At 38.9% G+C, this 17,818-nt stretch overlaps 1 protein-coding gene across 9 annotated transcripts in view; it reads right to left on the minus strand.

Annotated features, from left to right (window-relative positions):
* Positions 1-17,818, minus strand: part of TTLL11 (tubulin tyrosine ligase like 11) — a 64,183-nt gene that overhangs the window by 44,767 nt on the left and 1,598 nt on the right. For 7 of the 9 annotated variants that reach the window (XR_003994541.1, XR_003994540.1, XM_030507495.2 and 4 more), the window contains exons 2-6: positions 12,485-12,581; positions 11,044-11,177; positions 4,263-4,838; positions 3,566-3,661; positions 2,911-3,029 (exon numbers count right to left, since the gene is read on the minus strand). Coding sequence is in view for 7 of the 9 variants with exons in the window: in XM_030507495.2 (XP_030363355.1) it covers positions 2,911-3,029; positions 3,566-3,661; positions 4,263-4,838; positions 11,044-11,177; positions 12,485-12,581 (1,022 nt within the window). In the remaining 2 variants the exon portion in view is untranslated. Of the gene's footprint in view, positions 1-2,910; positions 3,030-3,565; positions 3,662-4,262; positions 4,839-11,043; positions 11,178-12,484; positions 12,582-13,159; positions 13,286-17,818 lie in introns of those variants that run through there. The other 2 variants (XM_030507498.1, XM_030507497.1) reach the window with 2 other exon arrangements.

Here is a 17,818-nt window from a genome sequence, read left to right on the forward strand (position 1 = left end):
CTACTGCCTTCAGGATCGCTCCCAAAAGCTTCGCAGGTACCTGGGTCACTTTTTATCCTACTTTAATTCCTTATGTTCTTTGTATCACGGAATAACACAAAACCCTCCCTCGTCTCTACAACAGAAGATACTTCCTCCATTTAAAAATAAAATCTTTGCATGAATTTAAAGCTTCTGTTTAAACATGTTACATGCACAAAGTATCTATCAACCACATACACCTCTGCACTTAAACGGCCCGGGCAAATTCTTAAGACTAAGAAAAGATCATTCATATGTGGAACAGCCACTAAGTATATTTAAGTATATTCATTTGAACGTGTATCACTGCAGATTTTCAGTGACTAAAGGAAATTACTCGTGGCTGAGGCATGTAGAGACTGGAATGGTGTTCTAAAAACCAAGAGTTATATATGGCATGATAAACTGGTCTTATTCAACATAACTTTCTTTCACTATTACACATCACGTGAAAGGAAGGAGGAAAAAATAATCAAAACTCCATAAAGATGAGGAAAAATAAAACTACCAAAATTTCTGAGCTATTAATCTTTCCTGATAATGAAGTACTTGAGGATGACTCCTGAAACTTGCTTTCATTTAGATGCCTCATTTATTTTAATCTGGGAGATAATTAGAGGGAAATCAAATCCGTCTCCACAGCAGAATGTTTACCTGAGATGCAGCTCAGACTTCGCAGTATTTCCCCTGTGTGTTCAAACCCAGTGTTATAGATATCATTAAAACTTTACTTAGCTTAATGTCCGTTACTTAATGAGCATCAAAACTGGAGTCTGCAATGTTTGCAGCTGGTTAGCTGTCAGAACAGGAATTCTTTCTGATTTCTTTGCTATTACTAGGCCAAATTTTGCTTTCCCTGCTGCCAGGCACAATTAGACTAGCAAAAGGATTACAATGGGTAGGTGAACTACTGTCCAGCATTCTCCCTCTAGCCAATTATTTAGTTATTATCTTTGTCCTGCAGACAGAGGAACGATGCCATTTATCTGCAGTTACCTGCAGGAGTGTTTGGAGAGGGAATGTAGGAGCACATGTCAGAACTGGCTGAAATGCACCAAAACAGGTGAGAGGTGGGACACAAAGTGACAGCACTGCAAAACCTTTGCTAGTGAAGGCAAGGCAAAAGCAACTGGTGCTCGGTTCCTGTCTGATGTAAATCTCCATAGGTGATCAGAATGAGGTCCTTTACATGAAGCTCACAGTAAGATTGTGTCTCTCCCAAGAAGTTCCATGCACCATCCCCAGTTCAATAAATAGTATTTGGGAGTAGAAGGGGTAATTCTCAACTGAACGGGTGGGCAGTTGTCACCCATGAGCTCCTGTATATCCACACAAAACATTGTCAGAAGACTGCCCTTTGCAGCAAGAAAGAGGATTGACTTATGGTAAAGACCTGTAGATATTAATCAACAAGATGCTCTGTTAACCAGATCATCCTGAAAAAAAAGCTGCACCACTGATGAATTCTTGTGACCAGCCAATGGTTTATCTCAGCACCCACTAATCCTGCTATAAATTATTCAGGACTTGAAATGTATCAAAGAACCCTCAGTTGAATGAGCATTCCACACACACCAGAGTTCTCCAGGAATTTATTTGTAGTTATCATTTGCCTTTTTTCCCTATCTAATATTTAGCTAATGAATGCCTGACACAACTTCAGCATAAAAAAGACATGATGAGTTACATAATTATAGGTTAAAAATGATCTTTTTTCAGCTCCATGCACTGAAGTAATCTAAAGGGTGAAGGTTAAATATAGGCCACACACAGTATAGATTGCTTCACAAGACATTCTGCATACTGACCACAGCAACCTCTCGGTGTGGCACTGCCTCGGCAAGAATAGTTTGATCTTATAATAATATTGCAATAATAGAGATTTTTTAAGTATTATCAGTCATGTCTTGTTCATGTAACTCTGTCTACAAAAGGACTGCAAGTTTATGCTTGAAATCATTATAGAACGTGAGTAACATATTTAAGGTTGCCACTGAGCACCAAGAGAAGAACAAAATCAATATTTTAGTATGAAGGCAGGCCTATAAGCAAGAATTTCTAGGGGGAAAAAAGAAATCTCCCTTTCACATCTCCAGGGAACTGCTTAAAACAAGGTATTTCATCAAAAAAGATGACACTATTTCTCTCAGCCTGATCCCCACCACAAGCATTGCTGTGCAAGCTGCTCCAGGCAGTTCCTCTCATTTCTACATCATAGATTTAACTATATTTATTATCACAGATCAAGGAAGCAATTTCTAAATAAAATATTTATACTTTTCAGCTCCAATGGGGCAATTCATTCAGCAGAGTAATTGGTGACTTTTAAGCAAATTAACACACAAATTTACATCTCACGACTTCTGAATAAAAAGCAGGCCTCAAGTAAAAGTACAAGTAAATAAATCTGAGTTACTAAATTGTTTGCACCAGTTCTGAATCGAAGGTAAGATATTCTAAGGGAACTGATAAAGCCTGATTTACTGCCAGTTTGTGGACCTTTTCAATTCCTTCAGCACTTGCATGGCTCCTTTCATACTTCCCCCACTGCTCTAAGCAAGCAGCACATGAAGCGACCAGCGCCAAGCTGTGAGAGTACCCTTTGGTGGACTTGCTGCTCCTAAACACAAAGCATAACAAATTGTTTTCTCTCCTTGACCTTCCCTTGGCAGATCCACAAATCCAAGCGCTCTTTTCGTACCATGCCACCAATTCATATTCTACAAGCTTTTTTGAAAGAGTTAACACTGTGGATGCAAAAGGAGTCACCCAGACAGTGGGAACTCATCATCCTGGATAAACTCAGATAACTGGGTAAAAATAGTTCACTTTTATAACTATTACAAGGTACTGATGCAAAAAAAGACCAAATACAGTCAACACACTTACTGGATATCTTTTCTCTTTTTATTCTGAGGGTCCATCAGACGAAGAGTGTCTCTGATAACAGCTACTTTTACTTCTTCATCAACAGGGCTTGGGACGTTTTCAAATACTCCAGGAGAAAGCTTTCAATTACAAAGGGATACAATTACTCAGCACAGAACTAAAGAATATTCATTCCACGTTTCCTCAAGCTTCATGCATGTCATATATGTTTTAAATACACAACGATAGATGACAAAATACTTCTTAAAGGATACACAAATACCTTAACATTTTCAGGATGATATTACAACCATTTTTGGCAATTTTCTCTAGTAAATTGAAATATTAAAAAACAGATTCTTGCCAATGTTACCATTTATATTATGTATACAAACATGAAAAAAATGATTAGCAATCCCCTAAACACAATTAAGCCAACTGCAGGGGATGATGAATAAATGTATTTATGACAAAGATGATGGAGAGCTTTCACAATTCCAATAAGTCATATTTCCAGTGTATAAGATTAGCAATGATTTCAAAGCAGAAAATTACAGAGAACCTTGGCAGTTTCATATTAGCAGACAGCTTTCATCTTTCAAACAAGGAAAAAAGACCAGAAAACCAAATCTAAACAGTTTCATTCCAATATCACTGTCATTTTGAGAGGTCTTACCTCTTGCTCATGTTCTATTCTCATGCTGGGGTTTGCATTTACTTCAAGTAACATGGGCTTCAAGTTTTTCATCAGGAGAATGTCAAACCCTAAAATCTGTGCATAAGCAATGTGTTACTTCAGTTCTACTCAGTCTTTTTCTAGAGAATGCAATGGTCATCCATATGTCAACATTCAGGAGGAAGAAACATTTCAGGGACAAAAGAGAAATAACTAAGAAACATGCCAAATTGCTGAACAATTCCTGAAAGCACTTGCTTTCAATACTAATGGCTACTTTCATGCTACCCCATCTCTAAATATTGCATCTGTCAACATGGAATCTTAGCACCACTGACAAGTGGGTCTTAAAATTGCAATCATCTTTACAGCATTAGAAAGCTGCAAAGCTTCATAGTTATAACCTCTAGAAGATGGAAAAAAGTGAATAGTTCTATTAATGATCGATACCCATTGAAAATTCTCTATATATGTTTATGCCTAGTAGTAACACAGGTCAGGAGATTGAGATTTGTAAGGTAAAGCTTGAGGGCTCGGAGAACCCAAGCTCTCAGCTCAGGCAATGCTATTCAGTTTATGCACTACACCCGACCAGTGATCAGCAACATAGAAAAAGCTTTTAGAAAAGGAATTAAACATCCAGAAGATTAATCCATGCATCAAAATAGCTGCATTCCTGGCAGAAATTCCAACCTACCTGGAAGCAAGTTGGCCCAGGCTTTCCTGCTGGTATGTCAGACTGATAGTAAACTTTCAGTTCTGGTGTCAGTGCAATAATTGTTTTAATCACCAGTGAAATTATATCTGACCACAGCTTTTTGACATCAGCTCCTCTGGAAGACAGTCTGCATAGAATGCTGGAAAAAGTCCTCTTGCTGCCAGTGTTTACATTGTCAGAATGGATGAAATTCCCGCTATGGATATTTAGTGAGTAGTTGGTTAAGTGCATAAAAACCTGGTGCAAATTTTTTAGAGTGGGTTCTTGGTAGGGCTCTGTACAGAATCTAGAAAGTCCATCTTTGGCTATGTAAATCTCTAAGGGTTCTAAAGATTTCAGTAAGACATAAAGACGAATATCAAACTTCAGTTTGTCAACAAGCAGTGGTTTGCAGATGTACTCCTGGACCACAGCTGGCCGGCTCTGGATGCTCCCAGTCTGCCTGATGTCACTTGGGTCTTTAATGAGGTAGATTCCATCCCCCTGGCACCCTCCATCAGGTTTTACAATAAAAGTGGGCTTCCAGGATGGATCGCTGTCTTTCATCATATGAACCTAGAAGGAAAAGGATTATACTGAAAGACATTAACTGAGGAGGGAGAAAAGGGCTGATTGATAACTATACAGCCAACAAATTGCATTCGTAAACAAAAATAACACCATCACATCACTACAGCAGTAAACACTGTGGAAAAACAAAGGTAGAGGATAAACAATGCTGACAAGCACACAGACAAAACAAAAGTCATAAGTAGGGAATTACTAGTACAGATAAAAGGTCATTTTATTTAACAAACCATTGTATAAATTATACCAGGAACTTCTCTTTAATGTTACGTACCAATTCACAAAATGAAATGCTGTATATCTCATGAGATCCATTTTATTAGTCACTAATGTATATGAAGCTGCAAAGTGAAATTTTCCTGCTGCATTTTGAACATCTACCGACAGTCATTAAGCTAAGGAAAGGCACTTTATTTATTGAGGTATGAATGCAGACCAACAGTACCAGAAGAAGGAAAGATAAAGTAAAAATTTGGCACTGGTAACACCTTTTCCCACCACTGAATATTTTTCACAATCAGACAGCCAGTGACAGTAAAATGAAGGAATACTGAGCCATGTGCAGATATTGAGCAAATAACACATATTTCCCAAATAAAGCATAAAGTTTATGCCTCAGTTGCTACTACCACCATTCCCCAAACTGAAGGGCTTTCTAAATTACACCAGAATTCCCCTCAGGCCTGACATGCAGTTACTACCTTTCTATCCAATGCAAGATAAAGAAAATACTATCACGATTTCAACAGTTCTTCCCAGTAGCGTTGATTTGTATTAGGAAGATCTGTTCATAGCACAAGATGCTTTCTTTAGGTGTGGAATCAGGAAAGTGAGGAAAGCTGGTGAAGAATCTGACTGTCTAGTACCAAATCAAAACCTTTGGATGGATCTACGAAGCATTCCATTCCTGGCCTGTTGTTTCCTCAAGCTAGTGCACATGTCCAACCTGTGTTCAGACATTCCCTGCTGTGCTGGTTCAGTGTGAAACACAGTGCGCTCACAGCCAACACTAGTAGCTGTGCAGCATCATGTGTTTTAATACGCAAAAAAGCTTAGAAAAGTCACTACAGAAAGTACATTTCACTTCTTGCACAGAGAAATGCTTCCAGTTTGCAGATCTCTTCAAAAGTTATGTCAAATACTCCTTACTGCTAACAAGTGAAATTAATAGAATCATTCCAGATATGGTTTTTTCCCAGAAGAAACACATTAACAATTGAACTTACTACATATGGGTGATGGGAGATGCCCCCACTAGAAAGGAAATAGCAGATAAGAAATTTTGACACCTACTAACACTCTGTGAGCGTGTGTACGAAGGTCACCAAAACACAGAAACAGCAAGAAAAAGGAGAAAAGAGGGAAAAAAAAAGAGGAAGAAAAAGGTCAGCAAAGCAGTAGCTTTCAGGATCAGTTTCTTTCTATTGTTTGTAGTGCCCTGCCATGAAAGATCTCTGTTTGTTAAAGTCAACTTTAATACTTTGTAAGAACGTCGCTGGAGGACTGCATGACCTATTTCTGTGTTGTTTACAGCAGCGTGGACCTCAATATTCGTCTATCCAATTCTCATGGTGCTTTGTAATATCCATGAGTACAGTATAAGCCATTAGACCCATATCTCAAGGTTTTTTCCACACTGTGCCCTAGATTCTTGGGACATATAAGGGAAAAGGTTTAAATGGTTCACAAATAGAAATGATGATAAGAGTGAGGGGGAAGTATCCGGGGTTTGTCAGATTCTAACTGCCCTACAGCACTGAGAGGGAGCCCTAACAAAGACTGCAGCTACAGAAAACGCAGGCTAATACGTTTGTCAGCTACTCATGGGATTCAGAAGAATAAAGCTCTTGAAATCTGTTCTTTTCAAAATGGAGGGATGCCACTGCAGAGATCACTCTTTTCTTGCATTCACATGTTTTACAGCACCAGACCTGCAGCTGCTATTCTCTCTATTCAGCCAGACACTCCTGAATGAAGGCGGTGATCTGGTTTTACACAAGCCTGAGGCTTGCCAGCAACAACTGAGATTGACTTTAAGAAGCCTGAGGATACAAGCTCACAAAGAAAAAACCCAATCAATTGCCACTATCAGCCCTGGCCCCACAAAATGAAAGAGAAGAAATTAGCAAACAGGAGAAGGCTGAGCTCCAGTCAGCTCATGGTGATTTTCAGACAGCACCTTCTACTGCACTACATCAGGCTGCAGACCCACACAAGAGCTCTGATAGTCACAACGTTCCCGAGGCCTGAAGGACTTCTGGCTCCATCCTAGCCAGTTACTTATTTCATTGAGAATCATGTTGCTAAAAGCCTTCCTACAAGATTAATTATTTAGACTAGGATTTTTGTCATGGACAAGTGTCACATTAACTCAGTGAAAGATCCTTCTTCAAAACAGGTCACTTTGAGGGATCAAACGCCACAGTGGAGGTCAGGCTACATAAACTGCATGTGGATAAACAGGTCCAAGCAGATCAGCAGACCTAGATGTGCAAAGAAGGATAGCAGGATTTATACCCCAGTCTTGTTACCACTAAAGAATAGTATTCCCCTGACGTGACATTACACTGCATACTCGAGGAGCTTCTCTGGTTCACCGTTGTTAAAGTCAGCATCCCAGAAAGATACTTGCTTAATCTTAAACCTCCGTGACTAAACATACCCTACGATGACTCCAGTTGTACGCATGAAGTGCCAATCATGGCCTACGAGGGCAGAAAGTAATAAAGAACCTCTATGAAACCAGCCAGGGCAATCTGCCTTCCATTCCCACATCTGCTGTTCACGCCTCAGGCTACTTCTGCTCTGCTACAGCAGCACCTTTTCAAAAAAGATAAAGCTTTCTGGGAGCTATTGTTACAGATGCAGCAGCAACCTGCTTTTGAAGTACTGCAGCTTGACAGTCACTGGCCTCACAGATCTCACACTTAACTCTTTCCACTTAGCTGGAAAGGAAATAATTTTCTCCATCATTTTCTAGTCCATGTTAAATCCAAAACTTACACATGGCAGATGAAGACAGAACGGTGAGGAAACGGATAACAGTAATCTAGACTCAGTTTGGTTTTCAGCAGACTGTCTTGAAGAAAGCAGATGGTTTCTTCATCTTCAAGGAAGTTTCTGACAGTCACCTTCAAATTCTCCACAATACCCTCAACCACATTCTTGCAAGTTCTCATTATGAGGAAGCTTGTCCAGATATAGAGAATTCAGTCGTGTAAGAAAATTAGTTCGTACAAAATGAGATATTTCTGTGTATTTAGCTTGACAGAAGGAAATTATCTTTAAACACATGTTAAGAGTTTACAGTCAACAGAAGAGGGGAGTATGATGTCTAAGGGCACGAATATCTGATCCAGTTGCAGGTTTGCCTTTGATGAGGAAACACAGGCTGAACGCATACAGTGTTCTGAAAAACACGCACAGAAAGGGCAATAAGATTTGACAGCACAAAGACTAGAATATTCATGCCTATGCCTAAGAGGTATCCAAAAGCTGAAAACCTGATTAAAGCCACCAAAAATGGTGCTGGAAATCAGACTGTCCAAATTAGATTTTTATTAAAAATTAATCATACTAGGCCTATTCATCATCCTCACAGACAATACAAAGAAGGCAGTATGAGAGCAGTACAGGCCCTGGTTTGAATTCCAAGCCAGTTACTTTTCAGAAATTGGAATTTCCTATTAGAAGTAAGCTTTTAGCACACAGATTCATCTCTGCTAGTGAAGGGGTGGTTACCATAGCACCTGAACAATTTACTTATTTGTAATTCATCTTCTGTTATGGTGACATGTTAGTATAAAATTGTTTAGAAGGTAAAAAATAGGTGAATAATGAAAACAGCTAAATATATATGTACTTTGTAACATGAACTTTTAAGCCTTTGTTAAAAATACCCATCACCATTTCATTCCAATACAAATGACGCTAAGGCAACTATTATCTTGTTGGTATTCCCCAAGAGGAAGCTCATCCACAACAAACTCAAGAGTACAGCTTTCTCATCAACTAATGGCTTTTAAAGCACAGAAGATTAATATTAGATTAGCCATAATGTTTTCCACCTGGATTTACGGGAAAGTGGGAAAAGCCAACAGCATTTGATTTAGTTATTGATACAAATATATGCTAAAAGTTCACAATCACGCCTACAGAAGTGAGACACAGTAAGAATATGTGAGAGAGAAGTTGCCTTGTTGCAGTGCTTCAGGAGGAGGCAGGGAAATTTAAGTTCTCGAGAGTTTCTTCTTTCAGTAGTCATTTCTTTTACAGGCAAAGCCTCCAGGCGTTCATGTCTCAGTCCAGCCCTTTGCGACAAAATCCTATACTACAAAGAGCACCAAACCATCTTCTCATGTGTAAGCTACACCTACACTGACACAGAATTTATTTTCAGTAATTAACTATGCCCCAAAGGACTTGAATACTAGTAATAGTGAAGGTACAGCAACACAAGTTTCAGCATGACACGTCTAGGCTATATACACAGTAGCTGCAGCCCATGACAATACAGCTTTACTTCCTGAAGTACCAGAGATGCCTAAATCATCTTGTGCTCAGGGAAATGTGCACATTGCATTCACATACTCAAGTGTATGCCAGTTCCTATGGGGCTACGTCTAACATGCAGGCACTGCCAATGCTGTATGGTACTTGTTTGTGAATAAGCTGAAAATTCAGTCTCCAAGAGCTGACGTTTTCACCAGCATTAAGGTCCCTTGGCTGTAAAGCAAACAAACCTACATACGAACAAGTAAACAACAGAACAGACTGGAGAACTCCTACTGAGAGCTCAGGAAATAAGGGAAAAGTGACTGAACCATTTCTGGTTCACAGTGATCTGGAATTTTCTGGTGTGTCATTTTTCTTGTTTTGGAGGGGTTACATTACAAACTTGTGTTAAGTAGAACATAAACTCTTACAACATAAAATATGTTTGATAACAAGAACTATGCTTTTCTCAAACACAGATGGAAGAACATATGCAAAGGAAACTCCTAGGAGTGTGTTACTGGACATCTGTTATTCTTGGAACAAAAAACGAGTCATTTTTCACTCCAGCAACCGTTGAACCAGAGAAAAGTATTTATTGGCAGTGCCACCTGCTGACAGCGTGCGGGTCTGTGCCTGGAACCTGGGGTACACACCACACTGCTGCCAACGCTCAGTTCATCAGCGCCCTGTAACTGAGACCAGGATGATTCCCAGGAGAAACATCACTAGAACCCCCAGTGCACCATTCTGAAAGTTCACCTCCAAGTTATTTGCACTTATCTACCTGTCCTTGCTAAACTGATTGGATAATTTACCCTCCTTTTACAAATTGGTCCTACATCTAAAGCATGGCTGAGGTATTGTTGGGATTTTGTTGCTTTTTACTGTTAGTGGCAATGCCATGGCAGTGACCCAGCACACTTGAAGGGTACGTATTAAAGGATGTTCATGGATTTAATTGGATTGTGGATATGGTAATTAGCTAAAAAAGTAACACACAGCGTAGAAGTCTATTAAGGTCCATACCTTTTTCTCTCACTTTTCCAAGCAGAGGATACTGTGGAATACAAGAATGCACTGGGTGGGTCAGAAAGGGTTAAAACACACACATATAATATTTTTAAATATATCTGCAAAAACAGAACCAAACATCAACAAACAGCATCACTTCTTCTCAAAACAGCTGAAAAAGAACAGCATTTTATTACATTCTGAACAGTTAAACACAACTCCAGCCTGATGAGATTCAAACAATTTTTCAGGAAGGTGTGAGGATATTTAACAAAGCACAGTACAAAATGATCTTTTGAAGGATTTGAATAGAACAGGCCTGATGGACTAAAAAGACTTCAGTGACAATGAACCTGGTGGAGTACCATCCCCCACACACTGCATTGGAGCCTCCTCAGCCCTTTAAAACTCAGTAGAATATGCAGGGAAAGGGTTTATGCTTCTAGCACATTTAATATTCAGAGATCTCTTCTGGCATTGCAGAGGAGTGTAATTGTTTTTAAGTTTATTCCAGAATGTAACAAACAAAAGCAGCTCGTCCAAACTATGCCTGATCTCACACTGAAGATGTCATCCCCAGCACCCAAGTGGGACTTTAAACAATCTGGTAGGTATGAAAAAGTAAAGAATGACATGGTGACAACACCCAACAAGTTAGCCTATTCTGAGAGGAAAAGCAATCTACCTCATCCACAAAGAGGGGAAGTTCTTCTGGCAGAATCCAAGATCGAGGATAGAAGTTATATTCAAGAGGAAACAGATCTTGCATTGTTCGCACTGCCCGACTGAGGGTAACTTTTCGTACCATCTCTGTCATACCTGGGAAAAGAACAGACAGTGTCTAAAAGCCATGGAAAATCTGCACTGAAGTCTCATCCTAAAAGTAAGCTGTTATACCATTACTCATGCTACTGGTAAGGCACTCTAGTCATTGCTTTAATAAAGCTGAAAACCTTTCAAAATGTAAAATCTGACAAAATATTTGGACCATTCCCCTGACATAGCTCATATTATAGGTATTACTGTATAGTATCAGGAAAAAAATCAATTATCAAAAATATAGCACAGAATAATAGAGGGAAAGCTTTAGTCAAATTGTACCTACTCTTTGCCATAATCTAAAATGATGGCCCTAGCCTGCTATTGTTCCAGAAATAGGCAAAAAAATGTCATTTAAATATAACTAACCAGTCCGTGTTTACTTTGCATTCATTTAAGTAACTACAGCAGAAGGAACAAAATGTTGTGAGCAGCCCAACTTTGCTGTTTTCCTGCAGCTTTAAAACACTCCTGGGAATCAGGTCTAGTTCTGAAGGGCTGGGTTTAACTGATGTGCAGGCCACTTGCTTACCAGGGAGAGGAGAAGCCAGAACACACAGAGGGTAACATTCACCTAACACAGATTTAAACCACCAGAAAACTACACCATCTACTACTTGAGCGTGAACTTCTCACAACCAGTAGAAAGTCAGGGTAAATAAGAGCATAAATTTCTATATCTGAGGGTTCCTATTCTCACAGCATACTAACACCAGCAATAAATCTGAAGTAAAAGGCTTAGGTAAGTCAATACCTAAGCTCTTAGCTCTTATTTAGAGAGATCTCAACAGGGATTAAACAAGAGGGGAACTAAATAAAAGAGCTTTAAAAAGTTGAAGAGTCATCATCAAATGAGGGCTGATATGAACTCTTCAATATTAAAAAATCCATTTGAGGAACTTTGCTTTGAGCTTCTCCCCAAGATAGGCCGGAGTATGAAACAAAACAGATTCTTTGCACTTTAAATCAAAACCAAGGATACAGTCATCAATGCTAGGCAATAATGACGTACTTCACTTAAATTATAGCCCAACACTTATTTTTCCTGAATTCATACATATGAAGTATTCTTTTCATCAAAACCACTTTCTCTCCGAAACAAATTTCAGTTGAAAAATTGTTAAAGACACCTATCCTGATATTCCTACCCCCTAAGCAGAAATCACCTACCAAAACCAGTAATACGCTGAAAATACTGTCAGCTGATTAGGCAGATAATTCACCTTAAAAACCAGCAAAGCACAGAAATGGTTAAAATAATCATATTTTTAAAGCACTTGTTTAAACTAGAAACAGAAGTAAGGTACCTGGAAACTTGTTGACTTGACCTGAGAATATATTATTGTCGTGAAATGATACCCCATGCCAATAGATATCACACGGCAAGCGTCTGCCAAAAGGATACTGGAAAAGAGATAGGAGACAAGTTTTGAAGCAATCTGGCAATACCCATTCATTCCTTACTTTTCTAAACGCTCACATTAAACAGAAACCATTCAAGAACAGTCTTTTGACTGTCAGAAGAAAATACACTCTGTATTTTGGTGGCAAAACTAAGAATATTTTGATCGGTTCAACACTCTCAAGTTCAAGATGTTAACAAGCCAGGAAAGGTTTCCAGAAACTAAAAACAAATGACTGAGAGGCATAATGCGTATGGAGAAACTCCGAGCTTGTTATCAACCACAATTAAGGCATGACTCATTTGTAATTTAAAATACTATTACAGGGAATAAAATTTCATTAAGCAGCACTTAATTCCGGCACATGAAGACACAGCAAGAGCGAGCGCTACAGCTGGGAAGTAAACACACTCTGACGGAGTTTTGGGTTGGGCTTTTTTTCCTCCTCAGTTTCAGGGGTGACAAGCAACCACCAAAGGAAAAAGCAGGAGAGGTCATGGAGAAATTGTCATTACTGGCAGTTACTAAATCAACTCCTGCTCTTCCAAAGATCATCATTCACTGCCAGAGCCCCACGACCTGCTCCTCCTCTGCAGGTTGGTCACCCACATCCCTTTCCCAGAGAGCACCCATTCCCATGGTGGCCCTTCACCCCCAACCATGCGGCATCTCCATGTGCTCCCTCCCAGTCTCACAAGAGCACGAAGCATTTCTGCACCCTAGTACTTCATTTCAGGGAATACATATAGTTAGTAAGATTGTTGTAACTTACTATTAAGTTGTAATTGCAAAGCACTTTCTGAGCAAGCTTATTCACATTGGTGTCCAATAAATTCAAAATGGATATTCAAGGATACTTAAGCGAAATAACTGTATCATTCATTTTTATATATTCATTTTTATATATTCAGTTATATATATTAATTTATACAGTATTCAATTTTTTCTGGTACCTGTAGCCTGTAATTAAAAGAAAAGCTTGCAATTCAATTAATGGTTTGTTGAATATACATATTTCAACTCTTAAGAACGAACGCAATTATTTCAACAATATTCATTCCAGCTTCTTTTCCCCTTCACACAAGACCTCACCATAAATTGGAAAACTATAGAGTTTTTATATCAAAGAGATCAACCTTTTTTAAAGCAGCCTGAAGAGCTCTGGAACAGCGCTGCCAATTACCAATAGCAACAGTTTCTAACAGTAGTAAAGTGGGTTTAAATTAAAAGATTACCAGCAGGTAGAACAAAAAGCCCCATGAATTAGCAGTATCAATAGTTCAGAGCAAAAAAACCCCAAGCTAAAAATCAAGCATTTGTAATCCATGTAATAACAATGATAATAAATAGGTTTGTGTAAAAATGGAACTCTTCTTTTCCATGCTTGTTCTCTTAGACACAGTCCCATTTATCAGTCCAAAAAAACCCCATTTTATCTTCAGCTCCATGTAGACACTGTTTTAGCACCATATGGAATGCACTCACAGGAAGCTCTTCTATTATTAGACTGGATCTTTTTCAAATGAACATGCTGTATTTCTGACCACAGCATTTTTAAGACACATTTGTATCACGTATCGACCACCCTCATCACCCAACAACTTCAGTACCATTTACTTATAGAAAGAACCACAGCATTTTGCAGAAACATCTTATTCTTTTACTCCAAATGTCATTTTCTTACTTTAAGACATTTCTTTAAGCACTGGATTTTTTTTTTCTTCAATATGACAGGAAGAAAAAAGACTCTCATAACACTTTTGAGGGAATTACTTTATTTGCTACTTTAATTAAAATTTCAGTTTCCTCAGTAAATAGCCTTGAAAAATTTAATTTCAAATGCTAATTGAGCAACGCATCCTTTCTCTGTTTCCTCACTCATAGGGATGAGATACCAAGTTTAACAGTGGATTCCTCACTTATTTCATTATTATTCAGCCTGCAAAATCTGGTTTTCTACAAGTGAAAATTAATTCTGTTAGGCTCCAAAAGACAATCAGTGGCCTCAACCTCACTCTACAGGTATATCCAGAATACAGATGCAGTGTTAGGTCTCAGAGCGCCCTTCCCACTAAAAGCTGAGCAATTTATTTATTTATTAAATGAAACTGAAATGAAAGGAAAGGAATTTGCATTTATATAACACCTTTCATTTATGGAGGATATCAAAGCACTTTACAAACACTGCACAGAAATCATTTCACAACAGATGAAGAGTGAGCGGCTCTGCACTGGAAAATGGAAGCACTGTATCCCCACATCAGCGATTCAGCACAGCAACTTCCCTGCTCCTGATTAATCGAGATTAGTTGGATTTATCCAACAACGGGATCAAATTCACCTCCTGAATGAGCTGGGAAGGATTCTTTATCATCTGCACTTACTTTTACATACGAAGAATGCTTGGAAATGAACAAGCAAGTTCAATTATTTGAATCCCTCTGGCAGCACCAAGCAGATAGAAATTCATCTGATTTTGGTAGAAGAGCCCTTCCTGCTACCTCCAAGCTCCTGGAGGACTACTTAAAAGGGAAAGCGGGCAGTCTGCTGTTACTAACTTCTTAGTAACTTGTATCTCATCTACCTTGTGGCAGCTGGAATAGCCTCAGATCTGCACCAACCAATGCCAAAGCCAAGGTGCTCACAGCCACAGAGGGATGGAGGTCAGGAACGTGACTGGAGCCATCCTTACCACTGCATGACTGCCCCGTGCAGAAAAAGAGAGTCTGACCCTAGGATCAGTCACTGCAAACAACTTCCAGGTTGCAACCAATTCACTAACTCTTTGAGCAATTTATTTAGAATCTTTTTTTATTCAGATTCGGGGTATATTTGTCAGAACAAACAAGGAGCCACAAACAGCTTTGCTTCCAAAGTTGTTTCCACAACTTTGACACAATTAATAATCCTTCACGGTTGAATTTGTCTGACAGGTCACTTCTACCTTTTGATTAGAAGCCAATCATTTCAATTGTCTCACGGGTCACATCAGTCTGTTCCTTCATGTTTAATGACAAGTTAAATGACTCATCTTCTAGTCAGCTTGTCCCAGCGTAAAATTTCAACCTATTTCTACGCCTCCATCCAGCTACTGAGCAGCGAGACAAATGAAACGCTTAATGCTGGGATATTTGATGCCCAAGACATCTGCTGCTTCCATTTCCCTGGTAATTGAAAGCTAGGTGAAGAAATAATTTATTAAGTGATGAATAAACTCAGGATGCAAGCTCAATTTGTGCCCATTATTTCATTTGGCATATCATGTTCATTTACAGAATCTGACACACTGAATCAGATGGTCCAATCTAGTGAGGGGAGTAATTGCTTCAGTGGCACACACATTACAGCTCTGCAATGCTTTTTAAAAGGTCCCCCCCTGTGTGTTACCCCAGACAGGGCTATCATGGGTGATAATTTAATTTACTCAGAATTGCCACAGCTGGCAAAAAAAGGAGGGTTTTTTCTGTCTTTTGCTTCCAATAACGGAATTTCAATAGTTAAATTGCTCTGTTGGATGCTTTCATTCTTCCCCATCTACCAGTGCAATAGAATAAACTGTGCTCACCAATATTAGCCATGTTTTGAGTATTCTTCCCCTTTTTTTTTTTACATTTTATAATGGCATTTCCCATATGCCAGTTTACTAAAATGAATTACTACCATGTGGACAATTCTGTAATCACACAGTGCATTATGACTTACTTCTACGAATTATCAGGGAGCATATTGCAGTAATAGGCTATTACTGAAACAAAGCTCTTCTGGCAAGTCAGGGTAACTACAGCGAGGAGATTCCAGAACGTACAACTTGAAACAAAAGCCAAACCAAACCAAAAGGCTGTATGACTCTGTAATAATGCTATCCATTAGGCAAAGTTATCAACAAAAAGGAGACCACTTTAAAAAACCTGTTATAGCATCTCCTGCCCAACAAAATATTCAAGCCAACACATCCAGCAGCAAACATAGAGAAGAACAGAAACAAAACAAAAGCAGCAATGGGGGAAGAGAAGGTAAAAGAAGCGATAAGGGAGAAGGATCAAATATTCTAAATCAAAGTCCAAGATGCAATCACCTTGAAAAGTATTACACAAGGGATGACAGTAGAATACCAGCCCCTGAAACATCAGTATTTAAAATATATGCGTTTCATTATTAGTTCTAAGGGGGTTTTTTGCATTATTTGTATGGATCCTACAAGAAACAACATCTGTGTTCCCTCTGCTGGGCCTGCTGCAACAGTGCAGCGATTTCCAAGGCTCTTTGGCCATCAATGAGAGTTGTCTGAACAAATATTTTAGTGCTGTTTTTCTAAATGTTTGAAAGGGACAGCTTTCAAAATTATACATAACTTGAAGGAAAGAGTTTTTCTTGGATTTTTCTAATCTTAGTGTTATTTTTCTCTGCAAATCTAGACAAGATCTTGCCTACTGATTCCCTGTGCCTACTGAAGTCTGCAAGCTTTGAAGTCAATACTTTGTCTTGCTCCCATCCTAGAAGACTTTCACCTTCGTATTTTCCACAATGTCAGCAGTACCAGTTAAGAATCACAGCTAATATTGGGTCTCCTTTCATTACTCTTTCCTCTTTAGGGTGGGGGGTGAGAGGGAAATAAAGAAAAAAGAGAGAAAACTGATTTGACACACATACATTGATATGAGAAAATACTTCCTTGACAAAAAGTAACATCACATTCACACTTATTAACCTATTTATAAGCTGAATACATTACAGTGACTTGTTCACAGGGAATGAATTATGGGCCACGTAGATGGTAGAGCGAAGCATCGCAAAATTCCATATTAAATCTCTTCTTTATTCAAAGGGTCCATAACAGGAAGCAACAAACCAAATGAAAAATATTGACTGAACTAATGAATGGAGGAGAAAGAATATTGAAGGAGGCAGTAAACAAAGAAAGATGAAGTGAAGGCAAAAGCAATTGCTGTTGAGGGATGCGGAGCAGGAAGGAAGATGTTGATTAACACAGTGCAGAAATTCAAGAGAGGAACAAGAGCATGTGAAACAGGTCGATCTGTCGGACAGAATACCAAGTGCAAGGCAGATACGCAAAACAGTAAAATCTCAGGAAAGAGACAAGCCAAAATTAACCAGTAAGAACGGCTCATTACCAGTGTAATCTGCGAGGCTAACTTGTACCAGTAATTCAGAAACAGTCCCTGGAATGGCACCAGGAGCTCTGAACATAAAGCTTAACCATAAGAACAGAGAAATTAG

The sequence above is a fragment of the Strigops habroptila genome, chromosome 15 (assembly GCF_004027225.2).
Source record: "Strigops habroptila isolate Jane chromosome 15, bStrHab1.2.pri, whole genome shotgun sequence".
Taxonomy (NCBI): domain Eukaryota; kingdom Metazoa; phylum Chordata; class Aves; order Psittaciformes; family Psittacidae; genus Strigops; species Strigops habroptila.